This window comes from Hylobates moloch, unplaced genomic scaffold, assembly GCF_009828535.3.
Source record: "Hylobates moloch isolate HMO894 unplaced genomic scaffold, HMol_V3 SCAFFOLD_5, whole genome shotgun sequence".
Lineage (NCBI taxonomy): Eukaryota > Metazoa > Chordata > Mammalia > Primates > Hylobatidae > Hylobates > Hylobates moloch.
The window spans coordinates 69,840,256-69,867,517 of NW_026652280.1; the positions used below are offsets into that span (position 1 = coordinate 69,840,256).

General features: G+C 43.9%; 1 protein-coding gene across 1 annotated transcript in view; it reads right to left on the reverse strand.

The window, feature by feature from the left end:
• The window catches only part of GNAL (G protein subunit alpha L), a 195,084-nt gene extending 168,373 nt beyond the window's left edge, over positions 1 to 26,711 (reverse strand). Inside the window, exon 1 of the mRNA XM_032152827.2 lies at positions 25,790 to 26,711. Coding sequence (XP_032008718.1) covers positions 25,790 to 26,147 — 358 coding nt within the window. The 5' untranslated portion in view covers positions 26,148 to 26,711. The remainder of the gene's footprint in view (positions 1 to 25,789) is intronic.
• Between the last annotated feature and the right edge of the window lie 551 nt (positions 26,712 to 27,262).

Consider the following 27,262-nt stretch of genomic DNA (forward strand, 5'->3'; position numbering starts at 1 on the left):
GGAAAATCCATTTTCATGTACAGTTTTGATTTTTTGGGTATAAGAGATGAATCTGTGAATGATTTTATAAAGGACGTTGAGAGGTCTTTCATAAACATTGTTCCATTTAAATAACTTATAATCATATTTAGAAAAATAAAAGGTGCATCATATTACCAAAACTTTGAAACAAAGACAGAATGTAAAATCCCTGACCCTACTGACTCTGCCGTATTGATTACATAGCACACTTGCATTATGGCTGATTGTCTCTGAATGACTTAATCAAATGTCAATATCTAACCTTAAAGATAATGATAAATGCCAATCATATTTCAGATTCTTGAAAAACGAATGACGATTTGCACTAAAAATTTAAGAAAATGTAAGAATAAATGATTATGTCACATAAGATTCTTTTCTTTTTCTTTTTATTCTTTATCCTTACTTTTCAAATTTCCCCCTGTGAACATGTATTACCTTGGTAATCTGATAAAGAATGCAACATTTTTTTTTAAACTGCTAGGTATTTTGTCTGGTACATTATTTATTTAATAATTGATTGTATTCTTAGCAGTAAATTAAATTATCTTCTAACACTGTCATGTAATATGAAGATATAAGCAATCCATATACCTATTTCTAGTAGACTTGTTTAGCATGTTTGCTTAAGACTGATTTCTTTTTTTTTCTTAACTTTTATTTTAGGTTCAGAGGTACACGTGCAGGTTTATTATATAGGCAAACTTGTGTCTTGAGGGTTTATTGTACAGATTATTTCATTACCCAGGTATTAAGCCTAGTACCCATTAGTTATTTTTCCTGATCCTCTTCCTCCTCCCAACCTCCACCATCTGAAAGGTTCCAGTGTATATTGTTCCCCTCTATGGGTCCATGTGTTCTCATCATTTATCTCCCACTTATAAGTGAGAACATGCAGTATTTGGTGTTCTGTTCCCACGTTAGTTTGCTAAGGACAATGGACTCCAGCTCCATCCATGTTCCTGCAAAGAACATGACCTCATTCTTTTTTATGGCTGCATAATATTCCATGGTGTACATGTATCACATTTTTCTTATCCAATCTACCACTGACAGACATTTAGGTTGATTCCATGTCTTTGCTATTTTGAATAGTGCTGCAATGAACATTCGCGTGCATTTGTCTTTATGGTAGGATTATTAATATTCTTTTGGGTATATACCCAGTAATGAGATTGCTGTGTCGAATGGTAGTTCTGTTTTTAGGTCTTTGAGGAATCGCCACACTGTTTTCTACAATGGTTAAACTAATTTACACTCCCACCAACAGTGTATAAGCATTTCTTTTTCTCCACAACCTTACCAGCATCTGTTTTTAATAATAGCCTTTTTAATAATAGCCATTCTGATTGGTGTGAGATGGTATCTCATTGTAGTTTTGATTTGCATTTCTCTAATGATTAGCGATGTTGAGCTTTTTTTTCATATATTCATCAGCAAATTGTTAATTTGCCTTCAAATTCTATCTAGAACTTGACCACTTCTCATCACTCCATTACTACCACCCACCCTGCTCCCAGCTTCTACTGGCTGCTTGGATTATTACAAATAGCCAAAGTAAAACCCAAGGTCCTTTTAGCGCCTTATATGTTCCTACTTGGTTGACCACGGGCCTGTGGCTTATTCCTTGAACACACCAGTTCACGCAAACCTCAGGGCATCTGCACCTGGCTCGCCATATCCCACTGCTCTTCTCCAGAGAATGACCTGGTCCCCTCTTTTGATTCCTCCAGACCCTGGCTAAAATGTCCACTTTCTCAACAAAGCCTTCCTGACCACTTTATTTAAACTTGCAACCTGCTCAGCAATCCCTGTGCTCATTTGTTATCTTCTCTTTTTTTTTTTGAGACAGAGTCTTGCTCTGTCGCCCAGGCTGGAGTGCAGTGGCACAATCTCGGCTCACTGCAAGCTCCGCCTCCTGGGTTCATGCCATTCTCCTGCCTCAGCCTCCCGAGTAGCTGGGACTACAGGCGCCCGCCACCATGCCCGGCTAATTTTTTGTATTTTTTTAGTAGAGATGGGGTTTCACCGTGTTAGCCAGGATGGTCTTGATCTCCTGACCTCGTGATCCACCCGCCTCGGCCTCCCAAAGTGCTGGGATTACAGGCGTGAGCCACCGTGCCTGGCCTTGTTATCTTTCTTTCTTTCTTTCTTTTTTTTTATGAGACAGGATCTCACTCTGTTGCTCAGGCCAGAGTGCAGTGGCACCATCATGGCTCACTGCAGCCTCAACCTGCTGGGCTCAAGCAATCCTCCCACCTCAGCCTTCTGAGTAGTTGGGACTACAGGCGCGCCCCACCATGCCTGGTTAATTTTTTTGGTATTTTTCTGTAGACACAGGGTTTCACCATGTTGCCTAGGCTGGCCTTGAACTCTGGGCTCAAGTGATCCACCTGCTTTGGCCTCCCAAAGTGCTGGTGTGAACCACCACACCCAGCATTAGCTATCCTTAATGTGAAAGGAAAATAAAATCTCGGGACCCTAAACTCACTATGCCAAAGGGAAAGTTACACTTGGGAACTGAATCATACAAAAACTGCCTTCCTTTTGTTCCTAAACAGATGGCTACAAAGACAGAAGATAGGTCACCTATCTCCCCAGGTGGCCTCCCTCACTAACTGCTCACAAGGAAATTCTTTGTGAGCCCTAAAACGGAGTTTTGTTTCGTTTCACTCTGACAATACAAATTAACAGTGTATCTTCACAGGTACAGGACAAAGACAAGACTAGAAATCATCCCTCTGAGAGATATGCGTATTTGACTTCTTCCTCTACTCCACATTTCCTTTATCTCATATAAAATGCAGATTCACTGAGCGGGAGACAAACGCATAATTAACATACCTCTACCCCTGCTTTTACATGTGGATTCAGTGAGTGCTCAGCAAAGCCTCACAAGACTGTGGGCACTCACCTCAGCACCCACTCTCCCTTTTTTTCTTCCCTCCTTCCCCTCCTGTCTGCTCTTTCCTCTTTAAAATTCTTAAAATCTTCTTTGGAAAAAGCACAGTCCACAAATCCTACTGTGACTTGTGTCTTTTTTCCTTGGGCTGTCCTCAACCTTGGCAAAATGAAACTAAACTGACTGAGATCTGTCTCAAATACTTTTTGGGTCATGCGTTTCACTGATGGAATATGGCAGGGGTACCTAGTGGGCAGGCCCCAGGAAGAGAAGTATTTATAGAAGGGTGGGAGAAATCACAATCCAAGCTTCCCTGACTTTTGTGATGCAGTTTAGTTGCTGGCATTGGAGATGCCCCTTAAGAATCCCACAACTCTGAAGCTGTTCCCTTTTTTCAAACCTAGGCCTTGTCCCTGATAAAATGCAAATGTGTCAAGGACAGAGAAGGTGTTAGGCGTTGCCCTTTAGACCTCAGTGTGAACTTGGCAGTGACAGGAAAAGGAGGGCAGGAGACCCCAATCACCAGACCCTGCTCTGTGCATGGGTCTCACCTTGCAGATTTTTGTAACAATTTTTCTGGACAACATTCCCATCTTCATTTTATGCTCCAGGAAAGGGAGCTCGGAGGTGCTCAGTGACCGGCCAGAAGTGGCAGAGCCAGAAATCAAGTCAGGTCCTGGCCCTAGAGCCTGTTCTTTCCTTGTATAGCAGAGGTTTTCTGCTTATTTTTAAATGATTGTTTTCACTCAAGATATGTGTTGAGGGACTGAATATATAAACAGGCAATGGCCAGGCTACATATAAAAATATATATAGTCTGACCCACAACCTGCAGCAACTGGCCTAGGAAGGCAACTACTATTGACAGTATCCAGTACAACAGTAACCACTCCAGGAAGCCAAACAATAACCTTTGTTAACAGGTGGCTCCAAATGGCCACAACTTGACTAATTTTTGCTCCTACTTACGACCAACTGGAGAAACCCAAAGATGCTCTGCTAACCGATTGCATGGGATGTCCCCTTTGTACTTAGCCAGCCTACAGCTTCCTCACGCCAACAGCCTCCAATCAGGGAATATCTGAAGCCTTTCCTTTTTCCACTAAAAAGCTTTCCCACTCATCTGCCTGTCTTTGAGTCTGCCGAACACAAGTGATGGTCACTAACTCTTTTGCTATAGCAAGTTCTAAATAAATAGCCTCTGCTTGTTCTCATTTGGGTGGCCTTCATTTGTTTTCTCCCTGTGCTCACAGAAGTCACTTCGTGTTGTACACACATGTCTTGTGGACACAGTTTTCATTGATAAAATTGTTCTTAGCATGAAGGAATTAAACATATCAGTGTTTCACAGTGGTCTGCAAACAGCGCAGTTGCCCCATATGGAGTTCCATGGTGTTCATGGGCTGGGGACATCAGAGACGGGTCATTCCTAGTTGACCTGGGAGGGGGTCCTTCCCTCTCCTTCTTTTTCTCACTTCTCTCATCCCTTGCCCATGAGGGAGTTTCAGGTAAGATGAAGGAAACACAGGATAGTGAATGACACAGGGAATGTAGTCTATGAAAGGCAGCTACTATGAGCAAGGAAAAAATCTGTTCACCTTGTAGATATGTTTTTCTGAGAGACCTGACCAGGTCTAATCACGTCCTCTGCTCCTGTAGAGGGAGAACTGAATAACTAAGAATCTGTGCTTGCTAGGGAGGATTAAGGAGTAAATGGGACAGAGAGAGAAATCAGATATTTCCAATTGGACTGGTAACTCTGTAGAAAAAAATTATAAATGTTCACACACCATCCTTTGTCTCTATTTGAGTTTAAATTATGTAATAATACAATTTTATTTTTGAGAGTGATGTCAGCAAGATGGCAAAATAGAAAGTCCCAGTCCTCATTTACTGCCCCGCTGAAAAATTGATGTAACAAAATATATGGGCCAAAACACCTTTATGAGAGCTCTAGAATGCAGTTAAGAAGTCACAGTACTCCAGATAAGTAAAAAGCCAAAGCAGTTGCAGCACAGCTCTGCCTGACTGGGAAAAGGTGCAAAACTCATGACTTCTCCCCAGGGAGGGAGGGAGAAGAGTGGGGCGCCCTGGCCTATGGTATAGTAGTGAGACACCAGAAGGAGGGAGGGAGAAGAGTGGGGCACCCTGGCCTATGGTATAGTAGTGAGACACCAGAAGGAGCAAGAGATTATGGGCTCCTGAAAAAAGAAACCAGTAAATCCCTATAATTAAAATGCACAAGTCCAGGGAAGACACATCCACAGAAAAAGTTTGAGAGCTTCCCAGAATCTCTAGCTAGGTTGATTGGTGAAGATCTTTCCCTGCTGAAGCCAGTCCATAAGGACTGGGAGAGGTGGCTGTTTCTTCAAATGGACAGATACCAACATAAAGCTATAAGGAACATGAAGAAAGAGGGAAATGGGACACAACTAAATGAACAAAATAAATCACCAGTAACCTACCCTAAAGAAATGGAGATCTATAAACAGAGATCAAAGAATTAAAAATAATCATCTTATGAAGCTCAGAGAGTTACCACAGAACACAGGCAACTGAGTGAAATCAGAAAACTATGTATGCATAAAATTAGAATATCAACAAAGAAATAGAAACTATAAAACAGAGAACGAAACACAAATTGTAAAGCTGAAGAATATTAACTGAACTGAAAATAATCACTACAGGGCTCAAGAGCAGACTTGAGTTAGTAGAGGAAAGAATCAGCAAACTCAAAGACAGGTCATTTGAAATTATCTAGTCAGAAGAGTAAAAAGGAAAAAAAAAGAATGAAAACTTGAAGATAGCCTAAGGAAGTTATAGGACACCATTAAGCTAATCAATATATACATTTTGAGAATCCTAGAAGGTGAAGAAAGAAACTGAGGAAGAAAGCTTATTAAAAGAAATAATGGTCAAAACATCCCAAATCTGGAGAGGGAAATGGATATCTGGATTCATGAAGCTCAATGAATCACGAACAAGATAAAGCCAAAGCAGTTCATACTGAGGACCGGGCGCGGTGGCTCATGCCTGTAATCCCAGCACTTTGGGAGGCTGAGGTGGGTGGATCACAAGGTCAGGAGATTGAGACCATCCTGGCTAACATGGTGAAACCCCATCTCTACTAAAAATACAAAAAATTAGCCGGGTGCGGTGGCAGGCGCCTGTAGACACAGCTACTCAGGAGGCTGAGGCAGGAGAATGGTGTGAACCTGGGAGGTGGAGCTTGCAGTGAGCCGAGATTGCGCCACTGCACTCCAGCCTGGATGACAGAGCGAGACACCATCTCAAAAAAAAAAAAAAACAGTTCATACTGAGACACATTATAATCAAATTGCTAAAAGTCAAAGACAAATAACTTTTAGAGCAGCTAGAGAAAAGCAACTTGTCATACAAAAGGGAGCCCTCATAAGACTATTGGCAGATTTCTTAGCAAAAATCTTTCAGGTCAGGAAGGAGTAGGATGATATATTCAACATTCTAAAATAAAAAAGTGCCAACCATAGAACACTATACCTGGCAAAACTATCCTCCAAAAAAAGAAGGAGAGAGAAAAAATTTCCCAAACAAAAGTTGAGGATATTCATCACCACCATATATGACATACAAGAAATGCTAAGGAGAGTTTTTCAAGTTGAAATGAAAGAATACTAAACAGCAATAAGAAAGCATATGAAAGTATAAAGTTCATTTGTAAAGGTAAATATGTAGACAAATACAGAATACTGTAATGTTGATATGTAAATAATTTTACTTCTAACTTAAAAGTTAAAAGACAAAGTATTAACACTAACTATATAAAAATGTGTTAATGGATACACAACATAAAAAGATGTAAACCGCATCATCAGTAACATAAAGGGAACACTTCCAAACTCATTTTATGAAGCCAGTGTATGCTGATACCAAAGTCAGATGAAGGCACTACAAGAAAAGAAACTATAGGCTAATATTTCTGATGTCCACAGATGCAAAAATCCTTAATAAAGTATTAGCAAACTGAACTCAACAGCACTATGACCAAGTGGGATTTATCCCTGAAATGCAAGGATGATTCAACACGTGTAAATCAATTAGTGTGATACACCACATTAATAGTGTGAAGGATAAAAATAACAGTGATCTCAATAGATACAAAAAAAGCATTTAACAAAATTCAACACCATTTCATGATTAAACACTCTCAATAAACTAGGTATAGAATAAATTTAACTGACTATAATTAAGGCTGTATGTGAAAAGTCCACAGCTAATATTATATTTAATGGTGAAAAAGCAAAAGCTTTTCCTCTAGGATTAGGAAGAAGGCAAAGATGCCCACTCTCATCACTTCTATTCAGCACACCACAGGAAGTCCCAGCCAAAGCACATAGGCAAGAAAAAGAAATAAAAAGCATCAAAATTCAAAAGGAAGAAGTACAATTATCTGCTTGCAGATGGCTTGATCTTATACATACAAAAATATAAAAATTTCACCAAAAAACTATTAGAACTAATAAATGAATTCAGCAAAGTTGCAGGATACAAAATTGATGTATAAAATCAGTCGCAGTTTTACATACAAACAATGAACTATCTGAAAATGAAATTAAAAAAAAATCTCATTTACAACAACATCAAAAATAGCAAAACACTTAGGAATTAACCAAGGAGGAGAAAGACCTTTATACTGAAAACTACAAAACAGTGATACAAGAAATGAAAGAAGATACAAATGAATGGAAAAAAATCCCATGTTCACAAACTGGAAGATTTATATTGTTAAAATGTCCATACTACCCAAAGCTACCTACTGATTCAATGCAATCCCCAGGGAAATCCTAATGACTTTTTTTTTTTTTAACAAAAATAGAGAAAACAGTCCTAAAATTCAGAAGGAACCACAAAGGACCCCAAGTAGACAAAGTAATCTTGAGAAAGAAGAACAAAGCTAGAAGCATCACATTTCCTAACTTCAAAACATACTACACATTATAGTAATTAAAACAATATGGTACTGGCATAAAGATAGATACATAAACCAATGGAAGAGAATACAGAGTCCAGAAATAAATCCACAAATATAGTCAATTGATCTTTGACAAGAGTGCCAAGAATATAAAATGAGGAAAGGATAGTTTCTGCAACAAATGGTGTTGGGAAAATTGTATATGCAGATGCAAAAGAATGAAATTGGAACTTTATCTTACACTACACACAAAAAGTAAATTGAAATGGATTAAAGACATAATTGTAAGACCTGAAACTGTAAAACTATTGAACAAAAACATAGGAAAAAAGTTTCCTGACATTAATTGATCTTGGCAATGATTTCTTGGATATGACACCAACAGCACAGGCAACAATGACAAAATTGGCAAGTGAGATGACATCAAACTGAGGGGCTTCTGCACAGCAAACAATCAACAGAACGAAGAGGCAACCTATTGAATGGGAGAAAATATGTGTAAACCACATAAAGGCGCACCTTGTTTTATTGTGTTTCACTTTATTGTGTTTTGCAGATATTGCATTTATACAAATTTACAGATTTTTAATAAATTTCAGGTCTGTGGTAACCTTGTGTTGAGCAAGTCTATTGGCACCATTTTTCCAACAGCATGTGCTCACTTTGTGTCTCTGTGTTACGTTTTGGTAATCTTTGCAATATTCCAAATATTTGCATTATTATTATATCTGTTAAAATGACCTGTGATAAGGGATCTTGGATGTTACTATTGTAGTTGTTGCGAGGTGTCACGTATAGCACCCATATAAGATGGCAAACTCAATCGATAAATGGTGTGTGTGTTCTGACTGCTGTACTGACCAGCCATTCCCCCATCTCTCTCCCTCTCCTGGGCCCTCCCTATGCCCTGAGACATAACAGTATTGAAATCAGGGCCATTTAATAATCCTACAATAGCCTCTAAGTGTTCAAGTGAAAGGAAGACTGTCTCACTTTAAATCCAAAGCTAGAAATGATTAAGCTTACTGAGGAAGGCATGTCAAAAGCCAAGACAGGCCAAAAGTTGGGTCTCTTGTGCCAAACAGCCAAGTTGTGAATGCCAAGAGAAAGTTCTTGAAGGAAATTAAAAGTGCTACTCCAGTGAACACACTAATGAGAAAGTGAAATAGCCACATGGCTGAAATGAAGAAAGTTTGAGTGGTCTGGATAGAAGATTAAACCAGCCACAGCATTCCCCAAAGCCAAAGCCTAAGTCGGAACAAGGCCCTAACTCTTTTCAATTCTAGGAAGGTTGAGAGAGGCGAGGAAGCTGCAGAAGAAAAGCTGAAAGCTAGCAGAGGTTGATTCACGAGGTTTAAGGAAAACAGTTGTCTCCATAACATACAAGTACAAGGTAAGGCAGCAAATGCTAATATAGAAGCTGCAGCAAGTTAACCAGAAGATCTAGCTAAAATCACCGATGAAGGTGGCTACACTAAACAACAGCTTTCAATGGAGGTGGAACAGCCTTCTGTGGGAAGAAAATGCCACCTAGGACTTTCATAAGTAAAGAGGAAAAGTCAATCCCTGGCTCCACAGCTTCAAAGGATAGGCTGACTTCTTGTTAGGTGCTAATGCAACTGGTAATTTTAAGTTGAAATCAATGCTCATTTACCATTCTGAAAATCCTAGGGCCCTCAAGAATTAGGCTAAATTTGCTTTGTTTGTGCTCTATCAGTGGAAAAACAGAGCCTGGATGACAGCATATCTGCTTACATCATGGTTTACTGAATATTTTAAGCCAACTGTTGGGACGTATCCCTCGGAAAAAAAAGATTACTTTCAAATTATTACTGCTCATTTACTATGCACCCGGTAACCCAAGAGCTCTGATGGAGGTGTACAAGGAGATTAATATTGTTTTCATGCCTGTCAACACAACATCCATTCTTTGGCCCATGGATCAAGCAGTAATTTTTACTTTGCATTCTTATTATTTCAGAAATATGTTTCATAGCACTAGAAGTGCCATAGACAGCGATTGCTCTACTGGACCTAAGCAAAGTAAATTGGAAGCCTTCTGGATTATCCAAGCATGGTGGCATATGCCTGTAGTCTCAGTTACTCGAGAGGCTGAGGCAGGAGAATCACTTGAGCCTGGGAGGTTGGGGCTGCAGTGAGTCATGATTATGCCACCACACTCCAGCCTGGGTGACAGAGTGAGACCCTGTCTCAAAACAACAACAACCACAACAACAACAACAACAAACCTGGCAACAGTTCACAATTCTAGATGACATTATGAGCACTCATGATTCATGGGAAGAGGTCAAAATAGCAACATGAACAGGAATTTGGAAGAAGTTGATTGCAACCCTCATGGATTGCTTTGAGGGATTCAAGACTTTAGTAAAGGAAGTAACTGGAGATGTGGTAGAAATAGCAAGAGAACTAGAATTAAAAGTGGAGCCCAAAGATGTGACTAAATTGCTGCAATCTCTGGATACAATGTTAATGGGTGAGGAGTTGCTTCTTATGGATGAGCAAAGAAAGAGGTTTCTTGAGATGCAATCTTCTCCTGGTGAAGATGCTGTGAACATTGTTGAAACTATTACAAAGGATTTAGAATATTCCATAAACTTAGCTGATAAAGCAGCATGTTTGAGAGGACTGACCCCAATTTTGAAAGTTCTACGATGAATAGAATGCTATCAAAAGCATCACATGCTGCAGAGAAATCTTTCATGAAAGAAAGAGTTAACTGATGTGATCAACTTCATTGTTGTCTTAGTCTAAGAAACTGTCTTCAGCAACAACTGCCCTGATCAGTCAGCAGCCACGGATATCGAGGCAAGACCTTCCACCAGCAAAGAGATCTGGACTCACTGAAGGCTCAGATGATCGTTAGCATTTTTTATCAATATTTTTAAATTAAAGTGTGCTTTTTTTTAAAGACATGATGTGACTGCACACTTAACAGATACAGTATAGTATAAACACAATTTTTATATGCACTGAGAAAAAAATTCATGTGACTTTCTTTCTATATTAACTTTATTGGGGTGGTTTGGAACTGAACCTGCAATATCTCTGAGATATGCTTATATCTGATAAGGGGATAATCTCTGAAATATATAAAGAGCTCCTACAACTCAATAGCAACAAAATAAAACAAAACAAAAAACAAATATCCAGATTAAAAAATGGGCTAATGACATGAATAGACCTTTCTTAAAGAAGACATACACTGTAATCCCAGCACTTTGAAAGGCCGAGGTGGGCAGATCACTTGAAGTCAGGAGTTCAAGACCAGCCTGGCCAACATGGCGAAACCCTGCTTCTACTAAAATACAAAATTTTGCCAGGCATGCTGGCAGGAGCCTGTAATCCCAGCCACTCAGGAGGCTGAGGCAGGGGAATCGCTTGAACCTGGGAGGCGAAGGTTGCAGTGAGCCAAAATCGCGCCACTGCAATCCAGCCTGGGTGACAGAGGAAGGCTGTGTCTCAGAAAAAAAAAAAAAGACATAGAAATGTCCAACAGGTATATGAAAAGCTCAATGTCATTAATCATGAAGAAAATATCAAATCAAAACCATAATGAGATATCACCTCACACCTGTTAGGATGGCCATTATCAAAAAGACAAAAGTTAGTAAGTGTTGGCAAAGATGCGGAGAAACTGAAACCCTTGTACACTGCTGGTGGGAATTAAAATGGTACAGCTGCTATGGAAAACAGTATGGAAATTCCTTTAAAAAATCAAAATATAGAATTACCATAAAATCCAGCCATCCCACTTCTGCGTATATATTCAAAAGAACTGAAATCAGAATCTCCAGGAGATAGCTGCACTCTTATGTTTGCTGCAGCAATTTTTCCAATAGCCAAGATACTGAAGCAGCCTAAATGTCCACTGGAAGATGAATGAAGAAAGAAAATGTGGAACATACATACAATGGAATATTATTCAACCTCAAAAAAGAAAAGAAGGGAATGCAGCCAGATGCAACAACATGGATGAACCTGGAGGACAGTATGCTAAGTTAAGCCAGCCACAGAAGGAGAAATACTGCATGATTCCATTTATATGAGGACTTATAATAGTCAAACTCACAGAAGCAGAGAGTAGCACGGTCATTTCTAGGGTTTGGGGGAGAGGAAAGTGGAGAGTTGCTATTCAAGGAGTAAAACATTTCAGACATGCAAGATGATTAAGTTGTAGAGCTCTGCTGTACAACATTGTCCCCATATAGAAGAGTATGGTATTGTACATTTAAAAACTTTTTAAGAGGGCAGATCTCATGTTAAGTGTTCTTACCATGACAAAATAAGGAAATCAACTCAAACATGCAGGAGGAAACTTTCAGAGGTGATGGATATGCTCTCAGGTGTATACACACATCAAAACTAACCAAACTGTACACTTTAAATATGTGCTGTTTTCTGTATGCATTTCAACTGTATCTCAAAAAAGCTGTTAAATTTAAAAAAATTTGGTAATGGACTTAACCTTCACCTCCATTAATAATTTCACAGGAACGAGTAAAATGTTCTGGGTATGAGCAAGCTTTGATAAGGAGAAACTAAAAGAAAATACTGATATTAAGGAAGAAAGGAGACAAAAACGTAAGAGATGGAGTCCAAAGACCCCAGAGTAGGCTGCGTGGCTGGGTCTGGAAACTGGGGAGGGAGCCTGGAAGCGGGCCAGATAGCTGAGCTGCTCTCCCTCTGTACCTGTGGGTTAGCAGGAGTTGGAGCACATATTACAGACGGGGGTACTTATCATTACTGCTCACTGATCACCCTAGGCCCATTCCTCACGATTCCCACTTTCAGCTGGAAGACCCTGGGCCATTAGTTGTGCCTTGGACTGCTCAGGGCATAGTGAAGCCACAGCAAAGGGTTCAGCGGAAGGCCTGCTCTGGAGGCCGGGGTGACTGTGTGGCTCTTCCTGGCATTCCAAGCTCTAATTCCAAATAAACTGTGTGATCCAGGCTGTGTCCTAGGGTATAATCCATATGTGGGATCCACAATGTGTTCCGTGGTACGACCCACGGGTCTAGGGTGTGACCCACTGTGTGATCAGGGAGTGCAGAAGGCTGTGACTCACTGTGGGACCCATGATGTTCAGGCTCCACGGAAGAACACCAATGCTGCTTCCTTTGTATTGTGGGTTGAATAACAGGATTTTGAGATTACTCTAGAAACCCATCCTCTGTTTTCCTAAACGAACATTCCGTATAAAAAATTAAAATTAATTTATCCTATTTGAAGTTAGGATAACCTGTAGGAATTTCGGTGAAGGAAAGGCTGAGGCTGAACACCACCAGCAGAACTAAGATGCTTTTCTTCTGAGGCCACAGACTAGGGTGCAGCCTGCCTCCATCTGTCCCCAGGCAGCAAGGGCTGACACGGCCACAGAGCTTCCTGCACTTCACTCTGTGTGTGTGTGTGTGTGTGTGTGTTTGTGTGTGTGCCCATCGACACTGGGCCTCCTATCCCCTGTTCCAAGCTCATTATTGTACCCAAGCCCAAGGGTGGAGAGCATTACTTCTGAGAAAATGTCATTAGAGCAAAAAAGGCAAATGGATCTGAGAGTTAAATATCGTCCTCCATTAGGCACAGCGAAGTCTATTGGATCAACCACAGCTCGGCATGCTTTTTAGTTCCATGCAGCGCTTATCAAATAGCTGATGTTCAGGAGGCTGTTACATTAAAAAGTAATTCTAAAACAAAGTACCAGTTAAAATAATTTCAGAGATAAAGAGTCACATAACTGTTTCTTAATTGGCACTACTTTATCCGTATTTTATTGGTTCTTTTCAGCACATTGAATTTCTTTGTACAATGAAAACCTATAACAAATAACACGTTTCTCTATTTTCTTAAAAAAGAGGGACACTTCCTTATAGGTCACATATATCAATTAGAGCATATTCTAAATGGATTTTCAACTAAACAGACTTAAAGCAGATGCAGGAGTTTCGATAAAACTATGCACAGAGCGTTTTGTTTTTCATTTGCTCCGCGTGGCACCTGCTTTTTTCCAATGAGCCTCTCAAAATGAGGGGTTTCGCAAACTTGTCGATTTTAAGAACAGAACTATACTCTACAAATACGGTTTTGCTTGTTTTGTTTTTGAGACTGAGTCTTGCTCTGTCACCCAGGCTGGAGTGCAGTGGCGCAATCTCGGCTCACTGAAACCTCCGGTTCCCGGGTTCAAGTCATTCTCCTGCCTCAGCTTCCCGAGTAGCTGGGATTACAGGCTCATGCCACCATGCCCATCTAATTTTTGTAATTTTAGTAGAGATGGGGTTTTGCCATGCTGGCCAGGCTGGTCTGGAACTCCTGATCTCATGTGATCCACCCGCCTCAGCCTCCCAAAGTGTTGGGATTGCAGGAGTGAGCCACCGCACCGGGCTATTTTTTTTTTTTTTTTTTTTTAAGTGGGAAGGTTCTTGGAAGCTGCTGCCCTCCTCCTCAGTCCTGCCTCCCTTCTCACTGGGGCGAGAGCTGCTCCCACCGTCTTCTGTGCCTGCATGGATGTATTTTATACTGTGCTGCAATGGCTGGTTGATGCCTTTGTCTCCTGCACAAGGTCATAAGCTCCTGAGCACACAGAACAGCTCCTGAGACAGCTTCAGTTTGTAGACCGAAGCCTGACAGAACCTGGAATGTGGTAGATGTGCTACTGAATGTCAGTAATTGCTACTGAATAAACAAATAGTAGCCTGTAACACAGCACTGACGTCCTTCTCAATAGACAAGTTGCTCTACAAATCAAACAGCTGATTGATGTGTGGCGCAGTCTAACTCTCTGGGGTATGCTGGCTTGGGCCTTGTTCTGGGCTTCCTCACCAGGACAGCTGCGGGCTTCTGGTTCATTTACACCACCCTCTGAGGGTGACAGGGAAGAAGGAGGCCGGCTCTGGGATCAGCACTCGCCTCTTGCTCGGTCCTGATTCCTCCCTGGGGCCACTCTTGCATTCTGAGTCTTGCTCTGCTGGCGAGCTTTGTATCTACAGATTTCTGTGTCTGGCCTAATTCCAGTGGCTGATATTTTCCCAGAAAAGAAAATACAGCTGGGGTCGAGGCAAATGTGTGCTCCATGATTCTGGGGCTGACCTGTGTTTCTCCTGTGGCCTCCTGGCCAGCAGACTCCAAATCACGCTCTCTAGATGCTCCCGAAGTGCCTGTAAAACACAAATGCTGCTCTGCAGCCAAGTTAAAGGTTCCCTTTTGTGGCTTTTTATCCACCTTCCTTTCAGTGATTCTCTAATGAGTGGATTTCTTGGGGAAAAAAAGGATAAACGTTTCATTTTGTTTTCTTCATGCCGATTTACAATCTCCAGCTTCCCATGATGGTGCAATCTATAAAATGCAGCTCCTAATATTGACTTGTGGAGCACTTTGATGGCTGGAGATAAAAGGAGCAGTCTCCTTCCCGTTTGATAACACTGCACACTATTGCTCAAACTTTCTTCATCTTCTTGAAGCATCAGTTCCATTAGGTAAACACTCCAGGTTGCTGCTACATTCTGGGAGCTGTGGGTGCTTCTGGGTTCTTTCAGCAGCTCTTTGATGTACAGGAAACCAGCTGCCAGGTGCAAACTTGGAGCAGATTTCACAGCTGCTTCTGCTCATAGTTTGCACCCAGGATCAATAACAGCATTATGCTTTTTTTTTTTTTTTTTTTTTTTTGAGATTCTTGCTCTGTCACCCAGGCTGGAGTGCAATGGCGCACTCTTGGCTCATTGCAACCTCCTGCCTCAGCCTCCCGAGTAGCTGGGATTATAGGTACCCGCCACAACGTCTGGCTAATTTTTGTATTTTTAGTAGAGATGGGGTTTCACCATGTTGGCCAGGATGGTCTCGAACTCCTGACCTCAAGCGATCCACCCACCTCGGCCTCTCAAAGCGTTAGGATTACAGGTGTCAGCCACTGCGCCTGGCCAGCATTATGCATTTGTGTGCAAGCATTAACATTAAACAATCAAATTCCTACCTCCTCTGTACCTCCCCACTCATAAAATATCCTAAGGAAGGGGGATGCCCATCATGTTACTGAGAGGTTCCACATGAATCCCGGGACTCATGTTCTTGACCCACACTGCTGCCATTTATCTCCGAGCATGTGCAGGCTCAGACTGGTATTTTTCTCTTAGGTTCTTGTCCTTTCTCTTCAACAACACAGTGAACTTTTCCAGGGCTGAGGCTGTGCTCTCTGCCTTGTGGGATCTCCACATCGCCCAGAGAAGCACCTGGCACAGAGCAGGCCCTTGCAGAGATGCAAATGTTTGCAGCTGGTGAGTAATATAAGGGATTCAATGAATAAAGTGACCTTCTCCCTTGTGACTCAAAGTATGGGTATCATTGCACCTTATTTTTCTGTTTATGTCAAAATATTCTCTTCTTATGCTTTTCCTGGGAGGAGTTCACTTACTCAGAAAGAAAATTCACTTTTCAACTACAGAAGAACACACCAAGTGAGCATTAATCCAAAGCACAGTGATGCAACCTACATCTTCTCCAAGGCTCTTCTGCTAGGATTAGAGAAAGCAGATGCCACAGTGTGTTTACTGTCTTCCTCGATCCTCCATCAGTCGGCAGGTTGACCTGCCTCTCACTAAATAACATCTTCCCAGATCGGCAAATGAAATAACAGCAGGAAGGGTTGAAGAGAGTTGTCTAACCCTTGAAGATTTTGATGGGTGGCTTCCCTAACTCGCGCCTTCAGTGGCATTTGGTGTAACACCTGATAACAGCTGGGCAACAATCCTGTGATTCCTCCTGATGAGGCAGAGCTAGGGCAGCCTTACAGGATGGGACACAGGGCCAAGCCAAGCCAAGCGGCCTGCAGGAGCAGTGTGTGTGTGCCCCTCCTGTCAGGTGCTAACACTTCAATGCATGTCTAGAGGACTTTATTTGCTGAGAATAATTTAACCCCAGAACTGCAGTTGGAAAAGTCTTTAAATGATGCTTTTTTATTCATAAACCACAGCTTTCAATAATGGGCTATCTTTCCTGCTGCGGTTAACTGACCTGGGCTTTTTAGGAGTAGGGCCATCAGCTTATGGCCCTTAAACGGGCTCATTAGAAGAACCCTAGACCCTTCTGCTATGGCCACTGTGGTGTCCTCTTCTTCTCCACCAGCTCCTCCTCTTGGGATCCTAATTCAAGGACAAAATCCTTTACTGACTTCTTTTCTTAGTAAGTGACTAAAACAAAACGCCTATTATTTAGAGCAGTTTTAGGTTCACAGCAAAATTGAGAGGATGGTACAGAATACAGCTGCTATGTACTCCCTGCCCCGACAGGCACAGCCTCCCCCCCAGCAACATCCCTCACAGAGTGCTGCAATCCATGAAGCTACCCTGATGCATCACTGTCACCCAGTCCACAGGGCTGGAAGGGCTACACTAGGGTTCCCTCCTGGCGTTGTACATTTTGTGGATTGGACAAGTATGTGGTGACACTGTCCACTCTTATGGTATCATACGGAGCGGTTTTCCCTGCCCTAAAAGTCCTCTGTGCGCTGTCTGTCCATCCCTAGCAAGGGAATTCTGAAACAACAGGGAACAGTTTTCACTTGACCCCTAAACACACTTAGAGTCACTGCTTTAGCTGATAGAAGGTAATTTTCTGTTTTTCAGTAAAAGGGTTGGTTTCAGCTTAAAGCCAACAAAAAAAAAAACGAAAAAACCCAACAACTAAGTATTAATAAATTTAGACCCGGCTGGGCACGGTGGCTCATGCCTGTAATCCCAGCACTTTGGGAGTCTGAGGCAGATGGATCACCAGAGGTCAGGAGTTTGAGACCAGCCTGTCCAACATGGTAAAACCCTGTCTCTACTAAAAATACAAAAATTAAAAAAAAAAATTAGCCGGGTGTGGTGGTGGGTGCCTGTGGTCCTAGCTACTTGGGAGGCTGAGGCAAGAGAATCGCTTGAACCCGGGAGGTGGAGGTTGCAGTGAGCCAAGATGGTACTACTGCTCCGGCCTAGGCAACAGAGAGAGACTCTGTCTCTAAGTAAATAAATAAACAAAATTAAAAATATATAAATGTAGACTCAAAGTAAATTATCCTGGGTGCTGTGAGGTGAGAAATAATCATCTAGGGCTCCTTATTCGGATTTACGCAGTGGGGTTTTGGAGATCTTCTGATTATCACTTTCAATATCATGAGGTGATTTTAGGCCCTTGGAGTTAGGTCTTATCTTTGAAAATGCTAATCTTTGGAAACTTTTCATAGACAAATTAAATTAGCTAGATACCTGAATTAGCTAGGTATCTTGGTCTCAACTCAACTGAAAAACCTGCTTGCCATTAAAGAATTTCCCTCTAAATGACACACTAGTCTGACACTATCAGCAGGGAAAGTCACTTATGCTGGAGGAGCTGAGGTTGAGTCCAGGCACCTGAGTGTTTAGAAAGCGGATGCACAGCCAGGGTCAAACAAAGATCGACAATTCCTCTCCTGTCCTCTTCTCTTCATCCCCAGGAGCACCCACCATTCCAGTCTCATCCGTCATCACCCCGGCTGTTTCCTGGATGGCACAGGGTGCAGGAGTGGGCACACCTGTTTTGTCCTCCAGCAGCAAGGTCCTCCCAAGAGCAGCCACCCTCACTGCTTCAGTGTCTTCCTGTCCCTTCCAGTCTGAAGCCTCCTGCACCCGCCAGGCCATGAACCTGCACACTGCCTTTATTTATTTATTTATTTATTTTTGAGACGGAGTCTTGTTCTGTCTCCCAGGCTGGAGTGTAGTGGCGCAATCTTGGCTCACTGCAACCTCTGCCTCCTGGGTTCAAGTGATTCTCCTGCCTCAGCCTCCCAAGTAGCTAGGATCACAGGCGTGCACCACCACACCCAGCTAATTTTTGCATTTTTAGTAGAGACGAGGCTTTACCATGTTGGCCAGGATGGTCTTGATCTCTTGACCTCATGATCCACCCGCCTCGGCCTCCCAAAGTGCTGGAATTACAGGCATGAGCCACCGCGCCCGGCCTCAGCCCTCTTTATCTCTGAGCTCCCAAGTGACACTGCTGGTCACTGCCTTCCTCCAGAAACCTCTTCCTTTCTTGGCTGCTCCCAGCCCTCTGTCATTCTTCATACTCTTCTTCCTCCAGCCCTTTTTGAAAGGCTGGAGTCCCATGGCCTCCTATCCTGGGCCCTTCTCCCTTCCCTTCTCACTCTGCACGTCCTCCCCAGGTGACGTGTCCTCTCCGGGTGGCGTGTGGTCCCCAGGTGGCATGTCCAACCTGGCCAGTGCACTAATGACTCTGGGTGACACATCCATCTCTGGCTCTGCAGCCTCTCTGAGACCCAAGGCAAATGCCCAGCTGCTCTGCAGCCACTGCCCGCTGGACACCCAAGGCCCTTCAGTCTCAACACATCTAGACTGGAGCTGACTGTTCTCTTCTCCCTCCAACTGCCTCTTCCTCTTAAATTCCTTACTCGGAGAATGTCCTTGCCATTTTACTGAAGGGTTCAGTGACATTTCTTCACCCAGATGCTCTTCTTTCCCTCCATCTCATCAGTCACCAGGTTCCCTGGATTCCATTTTGCCCACACCCACAGACATGTCTGCCCCTTCCTGTCATTGTCACCGCATCTGAATGAGGTCGCCTCCTCATCTCTCTCTCTTTTTTTTTTTTTTTTCTGAGACTGAGTCTTGCTCTCTCCCCCAGGCTGGAGTGCAATGGCACGATCTCAACCCACTATAAACTCCGCCTCCCGGGTTCAAGTGATACTCCCACCTTAGCCTCCTGAGAAGCTGGGATTATAGGCACCCACCACCAGCTAATTAAAAGTTAGCTGGTAACCAGCTAATTTTTGTATTTTTAGTAGAGATGGGGTTTCACCATGTTGGCCAGGCTGGTCTCGAACTCCTGACCTCAGGTGACCTGCCCACCTCAGCCTCCCAAAGCGCTGGGATTACAGGCGTGCGCCACCGTGCCCGGCCTCCTCACATCTCTTAACTGGACTGTTGCAGCTGCCTCCAGCTGGCCTCACAGTCACTGGCTAATGTTGTTTGGCGAAGCCAGCCTGCCTGGGCTTGATCCTGGCTCAGTCACAGAGGGCTGTGTGCACCTGGGGCTGGATGCCCTTTGCTAGGATGTGTGATCTCATTATGTGAATTTATATACATTATTTCAATTAATTTCATTTACTCCTCTCAATAAGCCAATGGGATTAGGATTATCATTGAGATGGAAACTGAAGCTCTGGGGGGTGTACTTAAGTTTGTGCAACTGGACGATGGGGGTGCTAAGGGCCTCGGACAAGGTCTGACTCCAGTGCTGTGCTCTAACCATCACACACGCCCCTCCGCATCTTTTAGTGGGTAGTAGGATGTCCCCAAATTTTGAAGGAAGTGTTCATAAAATGGTCATATATTCCAGTGACACAACTACCTGCTTTCAGGGCCAGTATTAATCATGTGAATAAACACAAGAGGGTTGACAAGTCCAAGAGAGCATTTTTGACAGAGTGTTCTGAACTTCCAGTGTTTTGCCAGGTGAAAGAACGAGATAAACCCCTGGGATGAAATCAGGCTTCATGTAAACAACGGCAGTTTCCAGCCTATAAAATTTTAGTATCATTGCTATAACAGTCTATAACAAGTTATACCACATAAAAGTTTTGACTTAAATGCAACAACATCACTGCATTCTCTTTAAGGCTGTAAGGATGTGTTATGCGTGTTTTTTTTTTTTTTGAGACGGAGTCTTGCTCAGTCTCCCAAGCTGAAGTGCAGTGGCACGATCTCGGCTCATTGCAAGCTCTGCCTTCCGGGTTCACGTCATTCTCCTGCCTCAGCCTACCAGGTAGCTGGGACTACAGGTGCCTGGCTAATTTTTTTTGTATTTTTAGTAGAGACGGGGTTTCACCATGTTAGCCAGGATGGTCTCGATCTCCTGACCTCGTGATCCACCCGCCTCGGCCTCCCAAAGTGCTGGGATTACAGGCATGAGCCACCGCGCTCGGCCAGGATGTGTTATGCTTTTGTGAGTTCAGAAACATAAGGAATAGCCAGAGTATTGGGATTTCTTCTGACTTTGAAAGCCACGGTGCCACAGGAGACTGTGGCAAAAAACGAAGACAGCAAGTTAATAAGGACGTGCCCAAGGCTACTGCACAACTCCAAAACTATTGTCTTTTCTTGGTCACTTCTGCATTAATTAAGAAAGACATTTACTTGGGAAAAAAGTTATCAAAACCCCAGAGTGAAGAATATTCCTTCTGTTTTTTTTTCTTTTCCCTGTGTGTCTCTGTGTGTGTGTGTGTGTGTGTGTGTGTGTGCACGCGTGTCTGAGCATGTGTGCACCAGGCACTTCCTCTGACAGTAACTAAAGACACAGATTAAAATCATGCCAGCATTCTGATACAAAAGAAACCAGCAAATGTCCCAAAGAGATTGCTTCCTTCTTGAAAGATGTATTCCAGACAGAGAAATAGCAAATACACAAACTATAACAAGAAATAATTTAAAAAAGTAAAAAACACAAATCCTATCTACAGTTGAGGATTTAAAATTCGAATAACAATCCAGGAAAAGAATCATATTAAAAGAGTAGTTGAGTGGAACGTGATAACCCTTCCCCAATAGGAAGGTAGTGAACATAGTCAATGAAAGACAAAGAAAAATCAACGGCATTCACTCTGTTACAACTCCATGAACAGCAGAAAAATTCACCTGAAGAATGGTTAACACAGCTTTGTTTGCTGTATGTGTTCATTTGGCAGATTAAATATTTTGATTCACACCAATTCACATCAAGTATGCTTTTAATTGGTGTAGACCCAGGTCCCCTGCCAATGGTCTCTCATGTGCGTGAGCCCCTAAAGCCTAGTGCACAGCCTGCAGAAAAGTCTGTGTGACCTAGGTCAGATCAGCGGTAAGAGCTAGCAGCCCATGACTGTATTAGCCATGCAGATTACATTTTATTAATTTGAGCAAATGCTTAAAAATAGGTAGGTTTCAGAAATTCCGAAGACCTGGCAACTTTGGGCCTGTGTTCTCACAAGGCAACAGTGGGATGAAGCTAGGATGCAGCTGTCCCTTTTAAACAGGGCATGCACTCCCTGCCTTAGCCCTTGTAATGGACTGAATTGTGCTTCCCATCCCCCTGAATTCATATGTTGAAGCCCTAACCCCGCATATGACTGTATTTGGACATAGGGCCTTTAAGTAGGTAATTAAGGTAAGATGAGGCCATAAGGTGGGGCCCTAATCCCACAGTGTCCTTGTAAGAAGAGGAAGAGACACTGGAGATCTCTTCCTCTTTTTGTGTGCACACAGAGGAAAGGCCATGTGAGGATACTGTGAGAAGGTGGCCGTCTGCAAGCCAGGAAGGGAGCCCTCACCAGAAACCAACCCTGCTGGCACCTTGCACCTTGATCTTAGACTTCCAACCTCCAGAATTGTGAGAAAATAAACGTCTGTTTTTGGTCATTCAGCCTGTCGTATTTTGGTAGGTAAGCAAGCTGACTAACACATACCTCATGCTCAAGACCATGGGAGTTATCTGAGAATTCCTCTCATTACCTACCCTCCGTACCCAGTCATCTGACCTGCTCCCCAAGCCCACGAGTTCCCCACTCCTACTATACCACACTGCTCTAGTTTGGACCCCATGATTCCTTGTCTTGACCACTGCCTTCTAACTGGAAAGTTCCATCCCACCTCTGCACCTGCTTAAAATCCAGCCATGGCATGCTTCAACCATGCTCCACCTAAAAATTAAAACGGGACCATATCTCCTCATAGTCACAGTGGATCCCAGATTCTTGTGCTGTTGCCAGAGGATTGTGTGGGGTGCTACGTCCTGTGCAGGAAAGAAAGCTGAGTCATCAGGATTGACCCCATGGGGGAGACAGAGCACCAAGACACCTATGGAGCGATGTACCCCAGTGCTCCATGAGAGGAGCACAAAGAATTCACAGGACACAGGGAGTTCATCCTTTATTTCCACTAGAGGACTCTGGGAAGGTCTTCCTGAGGACTCATCATGATGGGAGACAGGACTCACCTCACACTAGCAGGCATGGAGTGATAAAGGGCACTTGACTGGACACAATGGCTCACACCTGTAATCCCAGCACTGTGGGCCAAGACGGGTGGATCACTTGATCTCAGAAGTCCAAGACCAGCGTGGGTAACATGGTGAAACCCCATCTCTATATAAAATGCAAAAGTTAGTCGGCCGTGGTAGCATGTACCCGTAGTCCCAGCTACTTTGGGGCTGAGGCAGGAAGATTGCTTGAGCTGGGGAGGTCCAGGCTGCAGTGAGCCACGATCACACCACTGCACTCCTGACTGGGTGACAAAGTGAGATCCTGTCTAAAAAAAAAAAATAGAGACATAGGCTCACTATGTTGCCCAGGCTGGTCTTGAACTCCTGGCCTCAAGTGATCTGCCCACCTCAGCATCCTAAAGTGCTGGGATTAAAAAAAAAAAAAAAGACACTGCTGGAGCGAGTGCACCTTCCCTGGGTCTGAGGTCTCTGAATCCAACGCCCAGCTTTCAGTGCACATTTCCAGAATAAACAAATGAATGTGGTCAGTGAGCAAGAATAAATGGCTGTTAAACACAATGGCAGCATAAGTAATTATCTGAGGATATTAATGGTCAATAAGTCATATTTCTGACTCAAAAATTTCCAGCTAAAACCATTTTAAAGCCTAATAAAATCAAGAAGCTTTGTGTGTTTAACTCAAATCTATATAAAATTGATAAACAATGTCAACCCCATCTAACAGTATGCGTTTTAGTGTAGATATCGCTGGGTGGAGGATACAATACACTCCCCCTGAAAAGTGAGTCATTTGATTTTATTTTAGATATGATGCTGATATATAAACTCTATGAGGCTATGAGATGATGTCTTCAAAGAGTACTTTCAAATGTGTTACAAGAAGCTGACTCTTTAGAGCTCACCATCTTATTCTTCAGACCATATCTCATCACATTTGTTTTTCACAGGTTCATAGTCTAATAATTTTTATTATATGTAAAGCATTTTCTGCTTCTCATATCCTTTTATTTTAAAATTATGTTCAACTGTATAATCACATCAAAACAACACTATATTGTCACAACTCCTGATCCTATGTGTCTTATTGTTAGTTTCTTGAGATGACAATTCTCTCCCCCCTTTAAAAAAATTCTCCCCTTTTTGAATTATTTTAATTTGATGCATTTAAAAAATTTTGGCTGAAGTAATTTCCAATTAATATCTTTCCAGGTAGAGCATGGTGGCTCATGCCTGTAATCCCAGCACTTTAGGATGCTGACGGGGGTGGATCACTTGAGGCCAGGAGTTTGAGATCAGCCTGGCCAACATGGTGAGACTTGTTTCTATTCTTTTATTTATTTATTTATTTATTTTTGAGACAGGGTCTCCAGCGCACCACCTGGCTAATTTTCGTATTTTTTTGTAGAGATGGGGTTTTACTATGTTACCCAGGCTGGTCTTGAACTCCTGAGATCAAGTGATCCACCAGCCCCAGCTTCTCAAAGTGCTGGGATTACAGGCATGAGCCACCGCTATGTCTCTATTTTTTTTTTTAAGTTTCCTTCCAGAAAAATATGTGGATGAGGGTATACTTTGAATACTTGCATATCTGAAGATTTATTTTACCCTCACACACCAACAACGGTTTAACAAGGTATGAAATTCTAAAGTTACACTTCTGTATCCTCAGACCTCTGGAAACGTGTGCTCTGCGATTTATGGAGGTGAGCACTGGAGGGGAGAGCTCTGCTACTGCTCAGCCCGCGTCCCTGTTGAGATAACCTGCGTATTTACTGTTCTTTGTTGTTGTTGTTGTTTCTTCAGAAACATTTCCCTTTGCTTTAGAAATTAGAAATTAGATATTTCACCAGGATACAACAGCTAGGTTTATGTTGTTTTAAATTATTCATTCTTGCAGTGGACAAGTCCTCTCAAACTCAATATTTATTGTATTCTAGATCTTAAATGAAAGTTGCATTCATTTTTAAGCAGGCATCTTGCTAAAGTCATGGAATAGCTCCTTCTCCCATGCATAGCAGAGAGCACAGACCTGAACTATTCTTCCTTACATCTCACAAAATTGCGATCAAAAGCCCAATTATTATTATTTTGTCTTAAAATTTAAAAGGCAACAAGTAGTATCAGGAAATCGTGATTTTTTTTTTTCATTCTACGGTAGAGTGCATAGAACCATGTTTTCTAATTGTTGCAGGAGCACACGTACTTGCTATAGCTAAGCTCTGAAACATACTACTAGGAGAGCAAGTATTTGGTTCCTTGAAAACGCTGGGATTCTAAGCCCGCCCTCCTGCACGCAGTTACACATCGAGCACCCTGGGGCCCGCCACCCTTTCGTACCGCTGGTTCTCAAGCGGAGCAAACCTCCCAGAGCCGGGGTTGAGCTTCCACAGTAAAATGCAAGTGCAGCTCAAGTTCTTTCTCAAAAGGCAGCAGGTCACACCCACCCACAACACTGTGATTGGAATAAAAGCTTTGCGGTCAAGCTAAAAGGCCTTATAAATCTCCTTTCATCTGTGTTCTTAAAACAAACTGCTAGCCTCCTCGTGTAGCAGGAAGTGAGAGGCTAGGGTTGACATCCCCGGGGATTAGACCCTGTGGAAGGTGATCAATGGAGGGGGAGACTTCCCAGAGAGGCTCATTAATTAGAGCGAGCGAGCGGCAGTAAGCTCAAGGCACTGGGAGATGCAGAATCAGCCCGTAGTGTCCTCCCGGCTAGGTCAGGGGAACCATTCCACCCACAGTTTAAACGCTCTGTAGCCCGTCCGCGCCCGCCGCCCCTCCGGGTCCAGTACCTGGATTCAAGAGCCCCTCCGGCCGCCGCTCCCCGGTGCCCGCCGCCCCCGCGGGCCCGGCGCGCTGTCCCCGGGGCGTCAGCCGACCTCGCGGCCGGGACCTACCGAGCAGCAGGAGCCGATGCGTCTGCTGCAGGTCGCGCTTCTGCTCGCGCAGCATGCGGTCGATGCCCCGGCTCACTTTCCTCGCCTCCTTGACCGCCTCGCGCTCCTCGGCGCTCAGCTGCTCGGTGCGCTGCCGCTTCTCCTTCGGCTTGTCTGCTTTGGGCCGAGCGCATGCCGGGCTCCCTTCGCCGACCCGAGGGAGCGGGGTCCGGGCCGTGTCCTTTGCGGCCGCCCGGACTGGGGCCAGGGCCGGGGCCGGGGCGGGCTGCGCGTCCTCCACCGGCGGCTCCGAGGCCGCGCAGGGGTCGTCCCCTGGGCCCCCGAAAAGCAGCGGCCGCAGACTGTAGCACAGACCCATGTGGGCGCGGCACAGCGGGGGCGGCGCGCGGGACTACGGCGGGCTGGGCGCCGAGGGCGGCCTGGTTCCCGCGCCCAGTTCAGGCCGGCGCCCCTGCGGAGGGGCGGGAGGGGGCTGCACCCGGACCCTGTTCGGCGCTGCGGTCAGCCAGCTGCGGGAAGGGGGTGCGGCAGGCCGGGGCCGAGGGCCACAGCCCCTCACTGCCCCAGAGGGCCATTTTGCATTTTCTGCTGGGTGCGAGGGGTGGCGGCCGCCTTGGCTGGAGATCACTTGATAACGCCCAGAGCGGGCAGAACCGACGGGCCTCCGCGAGCCCGGCCCCCGTTACCGTAAATGCCTCCGCCAGTCCAGCCCTCGCTACCGTAAATACAGCTGGCTTTCGTTACCGTAAATACTGCCGCCCAGGCTGGTCCCCGTTACCGTAAATACCGTCGCGCGGGCGAGTATTCTGTACCGTAAATAATGCCGTCTGAGCCCGGCGCGCAGCTGCGGACAGTGCCGCAGTGGCTGTGCAGTCAGCACCTGGAGCCGCAGTTGCGGCGATCAGAAAACCCGGGTGGCTTTGATCTTGGGCGATAGTAACTGAAGACGGAAAGCTGGGTGTAGGAATAGAGACCGTGGCTTTAGAGCCTTCAATTTCCCCAATCCATTGCTTGCAGAGATCTCTGCACCTTGCCACTCCCTTTTCTGCTCATTATCTTACACACACGTCTGCACACTCTTTATCCCTACTTTAATAGTGCTATACCTTTGACCTCTACAAAATCGCCAATTGTGGAGTCTGGTCCACGACACCATTTTCAAAAATCTCCACCCTTAAAAATGAAAACCGAGCACATATGATTGCCATGTACTATTTATATTTGGTGAAATGAGAATATGAGATTATACACTGTATTTTCTTAATCCACAATGTAGCGCAGAGAGGAGCAGATGCGCCTTCAGACTGGGTGCGCTCTCTCCATGACGCTGAGAAACAAGCCTGCCAGAGGTGCTATGTCTTCGGTTATTTCCCGCTGAATGCGCAGCATCTTATAGAGCTTCTGCAACAGGTGAGCATTTCAATATAGCTTGTGAAAAACCTGCTGTAAGATGTGTTCCTTGGAAAATGACAT